The 14,525-nt window shown below is 28.3% G+C and overlaps 1 protein-coding gene across 1 annotated transcript in view; it reads right to left on the bottom strand.

The window, feature by feature from the left end:
- LOC111628436 (mucin-5AC-like) overlaps positions 1-14,525 on the bottom strand; it is a 242,134-nt gene that overhangs the window by 42,627 nt on the left and 184,982 nt on the right. Inside the window, exons 5-7 of the mRNA XM_023372220.1 lie at positions 9,515-9,597; positions 6,649-6,865; positions 4,905-5,019 (exon numbers count right to left, since the gene is read on the bottom strand). Of these exons, the coding sequence (XP_023227988.1) occupies positions 4,905-5,019; positions 6,649-6,865; positions 9,515-9,597 (415 nt within the window). The remainder of the gene's footprint in view (positions 1-4,904; positions 5,020-6,648; positions 6,866-9,514; positions 9,598-14,525) is intronic.

Below are 14,525 nucleotides of genomic sequence, written 5' to 3'. Positions count from 1 at the left end.
GAAAATTATTGTTCTTCAACACCATGACGTTCTTTAGTGTCATCAATTCAGTCAATTTTGTCTACAGAAGAGAAAATGAAAAAGACCATTCATAGGCAACAAACAGTGATCTCAAGATAATTATGCCAAATTAATAAACTGCAGTTGCAATGTCAGACTTCAATGTACTCATCAATGCAACTTAATTTGCTGGCTAAAGGTACATATCAGAAGATTTTTGAATGAGCAAGTTAGATTGACTGGTGTATAAAGTCCATATGGTAGGCATTATGATTTATTCCTGCCCAAAGGCACATCGAATCTGAGTATGTCTCTTTGCAATGCCAACTGAGAGATCACTTCAACAGTGGCTCTCACAATTGCATATGATTATGGGCTTTAATGAACAAGTCTCAACAATGATGAAAAAGAAAAGCAAATCTTTCTCAGCTGACAAGAATGTACATGCACTAACTTTCAATGGAACGAAAATGAATTATTGATATATGTAATACAATAGATGATGTTGGGTTTCAAGATTTCAAAGAGCTGAAAAAAAAGATGATCTGATATCTTAAATGATGTTCTTTTCTGTAAGATCTCGAAAAACAAATGGAAACAACCATTTGCCTATTTCATGCTATCTGGTTCAATTTCAGCAGGAAATCTGAAACTGCTGCTGCTCCAAGTCATGACAAAAATTGAAGAAACTTGTTTCAAGTAAGAGTTACAATTTGTGATCAAGGTCTTAACTATCAAAAAGTAACCTGACTAATTGGAGTCTCAGTGAAGAAGCCTTTTTTCTTAGGTACAAAAATCTTAATATTTCATGTTCAATATGCTACACTTGCTAAAAAGTTTGCATAACAATTTGAAATTCCATGATATTATTATTTGTGATCTTTGAAAAGAGAGCATCTTTCAGGATATAGCAGACTTCTGCATCAGGGACAAGAACAAACAGTTATGTCAGGCACATTAACTTAATATATGTACATTAAGAAGCATAATACTCTGCCCTTTTGCTATGATGAGAGTTAATGCTGCTTCACCAGTCACATTAAAAGTGCTCAGCAAGTAAACACAGAAAATAAAACACCTTAATTTGTTGCTGAGAAATATAATTGAAAAACTAACATTTTCAACCTGATTAACAGGCCATCATCAGGTCTAAAAAACGAAAATGGAACAGATATGTTCCATGTATAGAATATAAATATTTAAATCAAAATTTATAACAAAAATTTTCAAAAATATACAAGAGAAACGGAAGAAAATATAAAAATAACACAAAATAAAATTAAAATATACAAGAGAAATGGAAGAATATATAAAAATAACACAAAATAAACTAAAAAATAAAAAATATAATAAATCTTCCAATAAACTAATTCTAGCTTGAGTTTTCAGTGAACTTTTTAATCATGTATTTCCACGCCGACAACAGGCTCTCAGCATCTATCGCATTTAAACATCCCTCACGTAGCTTACTCCTATATATTTCAATCTTCTCCGCCGTCATTGATAAAGTGGGGAAAGATACTGGTTTTATTTTCGTTATTTAGACCTGATGATGGCCTGTTAATCAGGTTGAAAACATTAGTTTTTCAATTATATTTCTCAGCAACAAATTAAGGTGTTTTATTTTCTGTGCTTCACCAGTCTTTAGTTACATGATTGCACTATTATTTCAGTATTCTTTCATAATTTTTATCTATTACTTTTTAATAATTTTTATTGCTCAATAATAATTTAGAAATATTTAAAAATTGTTTGAAATTCTTTTCCATTCTTATTTTTTTATTGTTTGCTTTATTCACTATAATTTGAATTGTTGCTTTGTATACATTTCTTGTTATATCTTTTTTAAATATTCATTATTTTAATAATAATTAAAAATACATTCAAAATATAATTAATTTCATTTCTTAAAATTTTATATATTAATATTATCAGTAAACCTCACATCAATGTACCTAACCACTCAAATACAAATTTAATTGTTCCTAAAGAAATATAATTCAGGGTCAATTAGGAAAATTGTTCCAACTTCATACAAAGTCAAATAATTACTACACTATGGAGGATCCACTTGAAAAATAAGAGAAGAAGAGAATTAAACTTTCATTGTGCTACTATATATTAAGTTGTTTATTTTCTTTTTTAAATTATTAAACATTCTTACAAACTGCATTATTTCTTTGGTGAATTATATAGCGAACTTAAATAAATTACATAGTGATGAACTTAGTCAACAGAACATTGAATATGTGAATTATAGGCAGAAAATTATAGTACTATTTATTTATAATAAAATAAATAAACACCATGAATCCAAGCACAGATTATTTTTATTACAAGCTAAAATAAAATAGTATGCCCTGGAATTCTTGGTTTAGAAGTACAATCAGTTTTGCTTGCAAATTATCCATTTATGAATGACAATCCCTTTCAAAAATTTCTTTTTCATCATACAACAGAATTAATCTATCATCCTCATCTGCCAGGCCTTTATTCTACTGTTAATCTTCTTAAGACAACATTGAAATCTTTTGGTTATTCTTAGTTATTTCTAAACAAAATTACCATTCACTGTTTCCTACTTTATAAGAGATTCCAACAATATTTTCAATTTCAAAGTGCTTTCAAGCCTTTCAGGTTTATTATCAGTTATACTTACACAGAAGAAATTTTATAAATACCAGACAAAACAAGAGTTAAAACAATTTGAATTTAAAAAGTTTAACGTTATCTCTGCAATCAGAATTGTGCGCTAATAGTCATGATAATAAATTTATTTAATTGTTAAAAATGTTTAATGAGTTCCTAACTTGTTCTACTTAACTAATAGCAATTACTAATTTCTGTTAGGTGTTTCTATTTCAGTGCAATTACTTCATCTAATTCAGTTGATATCTACTTATCTTTCTTTTCATAAATTCAAAGTGATAACACAAACCAGCAACTGTTAAGGATGTTCATATTTTGTGACAACGGAAAAGAGTAAAAGGAAAGAAAGAGAGAAAAAAGAAAGTCTCTTTTCCTGTAAGTATTCATACTTCAAAACAATGAAAGAAAAAAAAATACATGCATTTTAGAAGTTTGCATTTAAAATTTGGTACCTCATAGTTATAATCAAAAGCATGCTCTGAAAGCATATAGGACTGAAAAATTTTAAAAAGTGTATGTCTATGCAGTTAATTAATTTGAGAAGAGAGTGGAAAATATTGTAATTTTATAAAAGAAATTAAAAATGATAATCTCAAAGTACATTTTATTATTTTAGGAAAGTTTTAATTATATATGTAAAGATAATATCTATTCAGATTTTATTAACTTAAGATTTAGAAATGAAAATTGTATTTCATCATATAAATATCTTAAGTTTTTCAAATTTACATTAATTCTACTCATTTCAATTATATTATTCTCCATATGAAGATACAAAGAATGGTAGGCCACCAACAGAGAAAAGTAGAATTTCTGTCAACTTTTCTAACTATATACATAAGTATAATGCACTAAATAATGTCATTTTCTCTTCTCTTTCTCACAAAGTATGAACTGACCTTTAACATAAACACAAAATTATGAAGATCAAAATCATTATTAATTATTTGCTGATTTTATACATTTTTTTATACTAAAGCAATAAATTTGAACCTAACTATATTAAATACAGAATAATCATATCTATTCATTTGATGATTAAATACAAATTAGATCTTTCATTCTCAGAATCATAACTTCTTTATTTTCTGAATTTCAGCCATTTTGCAACATTGTTAGAATTCCTAAACTATTCATTTTGTAGCTAACTCAGTTATTACTAGATTATTTTTGTATTTTGTAACAACATTTACCAAAATTTTGTTTTTGTTTTTTTTTTTATTTTCAAAATTCAAATAAAATTATTAACTGCCACCATTTCCATAACCCTGAATGGAACTCAACAATCAGAACAATATAACATTTTCAATAATGAAATACGTTTTAATTTGAATGAAATGTTTAGGAAAGAAAAATCAAAATTTGATGATAAACTCAACTATAATTAGATATTTATAAACAGTCTAATTTTGTATTTCAACAAATTTAATGCCTGGCCTGAACAACAATAATAAAATATTGAACTTTTGACTAAGTAAGTCATTTTTTAATGTGTAGTATGTAGTTACCATCAAAAAGTTTTGTAAGAATATACATTTACTGAAAATATTTAAATATTAAAATATATTATACTAGCAGACCCCGCCAAGCGTTGTTGTGGCTCAAAATGTATCTATTATAAATTTATAGCACTTCCCCCGTGGGGGGGATTTTTCGAAAAATTTCTTCTTAGTGTACATTCTCTTGACATACCCTATTAAAACGCAATCAAAAACGCAAAAACTCGCATCTAAAATAGTATAAATAGAAGCAGAGTTCTTTACGGTAAGCCTTAATCCTGTCTCTATCCCTTCAGTGGGGGGAATTTCGACACGTATATTACAGTATATAAAAACACGTGCGTATTCGAATGCAGCATTGTGTCAAAATTTCAAAGGAATTGGTAGGAACAAACGAACATTACATTTTTATTTATATAGATAGATAGAAGATGATCTGGTTTAGTTCATTTTCACACAAAAGCGTAATGCCTCACAGAAAAGCAAACTTAGGGTATCATAGAGTGTCGTAGTGCCATCTGTTGGACATAAAACCTTTACCCTAGATGATATAATTTAATTTATATGAATGTTTAATGGAATAATATACAGCCTATGTCCACCCTAAAGTTCCGTTCTAAATATTGGTGAAAGAATTTTTGAAATCGGATGAGTAGTTTCGGAGATTACCTGCTGCAAACAAACTTACATACAAACATTACCTCTTTATAATATTAGTATAGGTTTGGTACGAAGTAAAATAGTTTGTTAGTTTACCTATTTACTGGAATGCCAGGTGAAGTTGCTTTATTAGAAGCATGCTTAACAGATTTGAGCACTTGTTTATTAGCTGCTTTTGGTAATCCTGAACCAGAATTATTAGTTTTAGTTCCTGTAAAAGTAAAATTAATGTATATCAAGATTTAATTTACAATACAGCAAAACATAGCTAATATGCTAATTTAAATATCAAGATATAAACAAAAATCTTCCTATTCTATTGGGTTGTTCGGAAAGTAAGTTCGTTTTTTTTACCACTAGACGGATTAGTGGTATTTTTCCTGCCATTTTCGTTCTAAACCGTATTATCAATATATATTTTGACAGCTGGCATTTTATGGCTTATTTGTAAGAAATTTTGTTTGATTTCGTGCAATTGTTTATTTTTTGTGTCCCATCAAATATGGAAGATCGAAAGCAGCATCTTCAGCATATTTTGTTTTTTTATTACCAAAAAAATAAAAATGCCGTTCAAGAAAGAAAAAATCGTGTGACATGTATGGTGAAGATGCGTTGACAGAACGACAGTGCCAAAACTGGTTTACAAAATTTCGTTCTCGCAATTTCAGTATTGAAGATGCACCACGTTATGGATGGCTAATTGAAGCCAATGAAAACAAAATAAAAGTACCGATTGAAGCAAACTGCCGAATAACAACATGTGTAATCACTAAGAGATTAAATTTGTCAATTTGAACTGTTTATGATTACTTGAAACAAATTGGTTTTGTTTCAAAGCTCAATATATGAATTCCACGAGTTCTTAAAGAAAAATGCTCTATTTGCTGGGATTTTAAGGAAATTTTTTTTGGAGCTTTTACCAGAAAATTTAACTATTGATTCGAAAGTGTACTGCATTTGAGTAAATAAATTGTGTAATATCATCAAACAGAAAAAGCCGGCCAGAATTGATAAAAAAAAAAAAAAAACAGATGTAGTGTTTTACCACAATAATGTCAAATTTCACACAAGTTTGGTAACTTGTCAGAAACTGTTATAACTTAGATGAGACGTGCTATCACACCAACCGTATTCTCCAGATCGAGCACACTCAGATTATTACTTGTTCCGGTCTATAAAATTTTTTTTAACTGTAAGACATTTACTTGAAATGACAATGTCAAAAATCACTTGGATCGGTTTTTTGTAAGCAACGATCAAAACTTTTATGAATGTAAAATCGTGCTACTACCAGAAACGATGACAACAGGTATTTGACCAAAATGGTCAACTTATAATTCAATAAAATATTTATTTATTATAAGAATATTGCGTTTTTTCCACGGAAAAAAAACGAACTTACTTTCTGAACAACCCAATAGTATTAGAAACAATAATACTTATGTGAAGAATGTGTACACCTAGTTTGTTTATGTATGAGATATTTATATGTATGCAATGTCTTAGAATCTTTATTTTTAATAAATTGTTTTAAAAAATTAAACTTTTTAATTTTGGGGTATAGTTTAAAATAAAAAAAAACTTATTTACTATTTATTTTTTTATTATATAGAATGCTTCAAAGCAAATAAATAACAACCATAGATGTATAATAATTTAATGTGCAAACATTTATAAATAAATAACATTTATTCAAATGTTTAAATACTCATTTGTCAAAACCTTGCATTTATTAAAGAATATAATTCAAAAACTAATACTTATCACTTAAAGACTAAATGACCAACAAATAAATTTAAAAAAGTAAAATAAATTAAGATTTCAAAAGAAATTTACTTACCAGATCCACATTTTGAATTTAGAACTGAAGAATTTGGAATGCTTATGGAATCTTGTATAACTTGTGATATCTGACAACTACTGTTTGTTTGATGTTCTGAAATATTAGATACCTGAGGCTGGGTTGATTTTTCTTTCGCTGCTCTATGATCTGCTAATAATTCATCAAAATTCTTTTTCCTTCCTATAACAGCTCTTCGTAATGATAACGAATGAGTCTGAAAAAATTATTATACTCTTATTTAAGAAAACAATTTCTAATTTTTTAAAATCCATTTTCGATATTGTGTAAGTAAGATTAAATGCTATTTACATAAAGTTCTTAGTAATGTAAAAGTTTAAAAGTTGTAAATTTATATATCAGTTTTGAAATGAATTCTACAGAGTTCTGTTTCTTCAGAAATAATATTTAGAAGAATTTATAAATTTAAAGAAAAATTAATTTTTGAACTGATTAAAGAACATTAAAAGGAACTCTAAATAAAATGAATATAGAATAACTAGTTATTATAAAATATTTAGATACATACTTTCAAAATTTAAAATCATCAAATTTCATTAAAATTAATTTCAATTAAATTTGTAATATTTATCTATTCAGAATAAAATAATCAAACAATAACCTTTTTATAATTTATATGATTAATAATTTAACATTTAATGAACTGATCATTTAAAATTAAACAAAGTAATCAAAGATTTTTAAAAATTTAAATACAATGTAAAATTTATAATGAAAATTTATTCTTAAAAGCTACTAAGAAAACTAGTCACTGAAAAATCTTACTGATATTATTGTATTAGAATTAGGCTTAACAATGTTTATGTAAATTACAAATGAATTCATTTAATAATATTACATTCAATAAAGACTAAGCATTTTAAGACAACAATAATTTCTTGAAAAATACTGTAAACAACTGGAGGAAAGGATATTCCTAGTCAAAAATTCAACCTTATAAATTCTGGTAACAAGTTTAATAGAACAAACATTTTCACCAAATTAATTGTCTTTCAGTTAACAAACTATTAAATACAAAGTTTGAACATAAATAGAACAAAAATTTAAACATTACATTAGAATGTACAAATTTTATAACACTTGGATTAATAGAATAAAAACAATAATAAACATGAAATATAATGTTAAAAAATTATTACTGGATTCATAAGATGTGAATTTTTAACTATTTCTTCATTATTATTGAAGGTACTATCACTAAGATTATCAGCACAAAACCTTTCTCACTAATTTCTAGCTGATAATCTTAGAAATAGTTCTAGCTACATATGCATAGTAGGTACTATCACTATCACCATCAACAGTTACATGTGATTTCTATAAAACTGATAAGTTATATCCTAATTTAAAAATTATAAAAATATAATATTAAACTGAAGTGACAAAAAATAAGAATAATTATTTCAAAAAATTTTTTAAATTTATGACTATTATTAATATAATTCCTTACATGTATTTCACATATCACAAAAAAAGAATAATTGAACTTCATTACTTTTATTTTAAAACAGACTATTTGAAAAACTACTTCATGCTCCACTGATCAAGTGAAATTCATAATGTCAAAAGGTGGAATCAAAACATTTAAGAGGTTTTACTTTTCCATTTTCAATTCACATAATTCAGTATTATTCATGCATTTATTAAACAATTTTTTTTCTCACTCTTAAAATTCTATTTTAAATAAAATCCATCCAATAAACAAAGCGTTGATAAATATATCACTCCAACCTTATAGTGCTTTGCAGTTATTTTGTAACATATCTATTTAAAAAAAAAAAAAAAACAGTAGAACCTCGATTATCTGGACTAATTGGGGATGAAGGTAGTCCGGATAAGGAAAAATCTGGATAATCGAAACAAATACTTTAATTTGTCTTTTAATGATAATACAACACGTTTTCTTTTCGATGACATATCGATAATATTAAAGTAAATACTGTATTTAAATCGTGATCAAATTTTCAAGAAACAAACGTTCATATTGAATTTGGACTACTACTGACCAACGCTAACAGACTACCTATTGTTTAAAAGGCCCTCTGGTGGCACAAGAAGGCAGATTTTATAAAATAAAAAGCAGTTGAAAATGCATTTTTATGAATAAAAATTTGACAAACTATTTATCGTTTTATGACGAGTAAAATTTTTTCGTCGTGTTCGCGTTTTTAAGTAATGCATAAACCTTCGAGGCGCAAGGTCCTATGGACCGCGAGGCATAGGCAGTGGCCCATGTCGTCCATGCTTTACGCCGCCCTTGGTCATAGAAATGATGTAATTTGAATATAAATTATTTATAAATACGTATGTCAAGTTATATTTTTATTACTACGTAAAATATATTTCAGAGTTTACGACCACTGTGCTGGGTGAGACGTTGTTGAAGCAAAAAAAGTTATGCATTCCATCACATACATAAACAGTGTTGTAATTCACCAAGTGTAAATCAGCAAATTCGTAAAATTTTTGTTTATTTTGAACAATCCGGACAATCGAAAATCTGGATAATAGAGGTTCTACAGTACATCAAGAGAAGTCAGGAATGATATCTAAGAGCCCTAATGTAATGAAGGATTACTATAAGCCAAATTTGAAATATTGTATAAAAGTGATGCAAAAAATTTGTGAAAAATTCAGAGATTTTACTTCAAAATATAAAAAACAAGGAAAATATTAAATGTTTAAAAAATGCTTTCGTCTTTAAATATATTTTTTTTTAATTTTGATTTAATCTTGATGTGTAAAAAATTCTATAAAAGTATATTTCTTAATACTATATGAAGTTTTTTTCATTACTAAAGAAAAACTAAAAATTAAAGTAAATAAAAATTTATGTATGACAAACCTTGCAGGTTAAGGAACGAGTACATGGTTTCCCAGTTTCTGCAACTTTTACCCCACAATGTTTATTTGGATCATATTCACGATCTATTGGAATAAATAATAGCAATTAAATTATTATTGTATAGTAACAAAATAAAAATAGAATAAATGGAACAAACTATATATATATATATATATATGCNTAATAACAATATTAAAAAATAAAATTAAAAATATTAAAAAATGACCGGCATTGCCAGCATTTGTGATTCTTGAACTGTAGAGAATCCAATTTCATCAGCGTTGTATTTCTTGAGAGAAATTTGTACTTTTCCATTAGTTCTTTTACCAATTTATAGAATATATCGGCCTCTATCATATTAAATGCTATTCATGCTTGTCCCTTCAGATGGAGAATAAGTTTTCCATCTCTAAAGTTTATATCTAATAAGTTTTCCATCTTTAAAAATCCCTCTAGCCAATCTCTTCTTGCCATCTTAAGATTATGACTGAAGATGCTTTTAATTTGGTTTTGGATTGCATATTCATAAATCATTTTTCTGACTTTCAGTGATATGCACCCATAGAAAATTTGATTCAAACATTTGATTTGATCGGCTATTTCTTTTTCTTAGTTAGGGTTAAACACAGTATGGCGGCCTAAGGATGGTTTGAAAACTTTTTCTTTCTTTATTCATTCTTGCAATGTTGAAATGGTAGATTCGTACATCTCGCAGCAGGCCGTATAGAATCTTCGTTTACCACCTTAATGACATTCTGTATAGTTTCTTCCGATCACGAACCTCCGGTTGTCTTTCTATGACTCGTTTCAGCCTACTCACCTAGAATAAAAATAAAAAAAAGAAATCACGTGAATTCAAATCATCATCAATTTAGCAGATATAATACCGGTCAACTGACCGGCATTACATCTGTTAAATTGATACCTGTTACGTCTTGTGGAAAAAAAAAAAAAAAAAAAACGTTATTAGTATAGTATATTAGTATATCCCATGTAATTAGTATATTAGTGTCAGATAAACAGTGGGTCACTGGTTAAGTCCCAAATGACCACTTACTCTGCACAGGCTGGTAAAACCCGATCTCGGGGATGTTGGATGGCTAGGAGGGCAAATCGAGCGGGGAGTGCGTTGGTAAGTCGGCAGGCGTCCTTAATTGACAGGAGACAGGTTAACAAAATAACAAAGCATTTATTGAATTCAACAAATCTAAACTACAAGAGGCAAACTTACTACTAAGGGTAAATGTGGTTATATTAAAATATTAACAGAAATTGGCGACAAATTTTGTAGCTATGTCGCTGACCTAATTTCTAGTTCGAGAGAGAGCACTTTTACAAATTCTAACCCCTAAATACCTCTCCATGGAAGGGAGAGTTGGCGAACGTCAACGGTATGGAAGGGTGTGGTGTCTTCTATCTGTTAGGAGTAGTAAAAACGTATTGAGGTTGGATGTCACGCCAACTTTTATTTTAATTAAAGCTTCTTCAAAAACTTCAGACACTAAATGTATGATTCGAATTCTCTATTCGTTTGATTTGCCTGAGGACGACGTGCATATTTACGTCGAAAGCGCTCGCAAGAATAAAATATATTAATTGTGTTTAACGCCTTAGTGTCTGAAGTCTTCTATCTGATGTCCTCTCTCTGTAGCTGGATCAAGTCCGCTGTATGGAGGTTCAGGAGTCGAGGTGGGCACTATCACAAAGTATAACTTCCTATGACAAATCGCCCTGAGCTTCCGGAGATTCAAGCTTTTATATCATTAGCGTGGGAAAACTGTCATGTGATTGACTTTTGTTGACGATGATGGTGCATTCTTCACACCTAACTGTAAACTTCCTCAGCTAGTCGTTATACAATCAGTGAAATCAGATCTAGTTCAAATTCTTCGGGTTTTTTCCGAAGACAATTAACAGAAAATTTGGATTTTTTTAAAAAACCTGTAAAAATCCGCGAGCTCACATTAGTATATCGCTATTAACCAACTTCCCATTGAATTTTCATCGATGTTAAGCCTAACAAATTTTTAAAAAAAATAATAATTGTCGCTATCGTTCGTTAAAAATTATTTTAAAATTATTTTATTGCTCACAAAACAAACAACCACTCATAATTAGAAAATTAAGCCTCGTTTAAATACTGGCTGCCCTTTAATGGTCGAGCTGTGTTGCCAGCTAAAACACACAAAAATTTAACAAAAATAATATTAAAGTAGCCAAGACATAGCCAAATATTGTAGTGCCACATCACTAGCGGACATTTGAAATTTGCTGACAAGAACGGTCGGTTAACCGATGTGACGGTTAATCAGAGGTCGGATAATCGATGCTCTACTGTATATAATTCTGTAATTTATATTTCAATAAATTTATTTTAAAATTAAGCATACTTTTGGTAAACATTTTATTTATTATTTACTACATCATATAGTAAAATGCTACACAACTGTAGTATTTCCCTGAATAAAAATGGAGCCAATATGCTGGACCTCAAATGTGTATCACTTTGCTGTAGTAGCTAAGCAACAAAGCTTACAAAGTATGAGTATAACTGTAATTGTATTGTATTGGCTGTTCCTTTTCCTAAAAGAAACTGCTATATATTAGGAAATATAATAGCTAATCGTAAATTTATATAAATTATTATTGGTCAATTCGAGTATTAACACAGTTGGAAAAATCTAACAAAATATTGTTCCATATAATAGTTTATTTAATATGATGTTTTTAAGATAATTTTAAAATAAAATACTGAAAAATGTGTTTGTATTGATATATATTATAATTATAAACAAGTCATAATACAATCATATCATATATATACAGTAATTTCAGTTTTACATTAAAATATATTTTTCCTTCTATAGTTATATTTGTATATTTTGCAGGTTTGTTGCAATGTATTTGGTTTTATTCTGTTGAATTTTTTATTTTTAATTAATTAATTTTTTTATTTTAATATACTCGTATTTAAAATAGTAGCATATAGATAGCAGTTTTAAACTTAACCAGTTTAATCTGTAATGTGTATAATGTAAATTAATTAGAATGCTTGCACAAGTTATGTTCTTAAATATCTGAATCCAAAAAAGAGTTATAAAGTAACTCAAAAATGTTAGTTCTGTAAAATATTTTAATGCTGGGTTAAGTAAGTAAAGGATGTTTTTATCACATAAGATATTCTAACTTGCATTAATTTGTCTTGTGTTTGAATTAATCATCACAATATATTTTAGAAGAATGTACATTATTACAAAGGAAAAGTTAATCGTAATACATAACAAAATCACCACACTATATTTGAAGTATATTGAATACTATATCATCTAAATCAGGAGTGAAATAACTTTTTATTATAAAAGAGCTTCTTGTCTTGAAAATTGTTGAAACTAATATCTCAAACACTATAGTAGAGATAACAGACTTATCACACTGCTACTGGTAACATCAAAGTAACACTTCTATCATCAGAATGGAACTTTATTATTGGTATGCATTTCAATACACAAGATCCTCATCAGCCATACATAAAAAGTGTGTAGATATCTACAATAAAAATATATTTAAATACAATTGAAATAACTCAAAAAGTTTAAGACTCCATTACAAAAGAAAACACAAATATAATTAATATTTTGCAAAAAACTGAGTGGTCTATACTTTTAATTGTAACTGTGGCCTTCGTTATACTTATGTAGGAGAAATTGGAAGAACTTTGGATGCTATATTATCAGAACATATATGATCAATTAAATATGCTTATGTATACTTGGCAGTGGCTATGCATTGAAATGAGTATGGCTGTGAAATAAATAAATCATCAAATAAACATTATTTAATAGATAGACAATATTACAAGCATTTAAGACGTTGATGAAAAATATAGAATAAACAATCATGAAGAAAGAGTAATATGTAAAACCTGGTTTCATTTTTACTCAATAGGAAGAGGGGTAATAATAGTTGCACAATACTGTGATGTGAATAGTAATTGCAACTGCTATATAGTGGATTAACAAGATATTTTCTTTTTAGATATTGTAGATGATTGTTTTTTAAACTGGTGATATATAATTAAAATCTTTGTAATGGGACTTAAATTATATTAATTAAAGCCTGTTTATAATGTAATCCTCATAGTATTGTGCAGTGTGGGTGAAAATAAATCTTGAACAGGTCTGTTTGTAAACCAGTATTATACGTACAGTGGTACCTTGGTATACGTCTGGTTTAGAATACATGAATACATCCAATTTGGAATACGTCCTGTTTGAACGAAACAAATTTTGCTCGGTATATGACTTTTGTTCGGTATACAACTTAACTCAATTATATGCGCCATCTATGAACAAGTAGCACTATCGATATGCTAGACCAGACTAGACGTTCACGGTGCAACGGTTTATAACTTTGTTAAATTTCTTCTGATTTTAATTTGTAAGTAAAACTATTATCTTTATTAATCATGAATTGCAAAAATGCAAATGAAAAGCAACAGAAAACTAATAAATGACTAGAATCACAATGGAACTGAAAAAAGAGATTGTTGAGAAATATGAAGGTGGCATGCATGTTTGAGATTTAACTGTTGCATACTGTATTCTGAGAACAACAATATTGACAACCGTGAAAAATAAAGACATTATTAAATCTGCTAATGTTGCGAAAAGGGTTAAATCAATTTCTAAACAGAGATCGAAGACATTAGATCATGTTGAGAAATTGCTTTTGCTTTGGATAACTGAAAAACAGTGTGCTGGTGCTGGTGACAGCGTATCAGAAGCAATTATTTGCGACAAAGCTAAAAAGATACATGCTGATCTCATGAAAAATCGAGCGGAACTAGCCAGGAAAGCAAGGTGTTTAAAGCCAGCCATTTTTTTACATGAAAATGGATTAATCATTTTTACATTACTTCTTATGGAAAAGGTTGGTTTGGTATACGCCCTATTCGGTATAAGTCCAAACATCAGGAACGGATTAAGGTCGTATACCGAGGTTCCACTGTATA

This window comes from Centruroides sculpturatus, unplaced genomic scaffold (assembly GCF_000671375.1).
Source record: "Centruroides sculpturatus isolate CEXI.00-Female unplaced genomic scaffold, Cexi_2.0 scaffold320, whole genome shotgun sequence".
In the NCBI taxonomy this organism is placed as follows: Eukaryota; Metazoa; Arthropoda; class Arachnida; order Scorpiones; family Buthidae; genus Centruroides; species Centruroides sculpturatus.
Note: the sequence above shows the minus strand (reverse complement) of the source record. Positions and strands in the feature narration are given on the sequence as shown.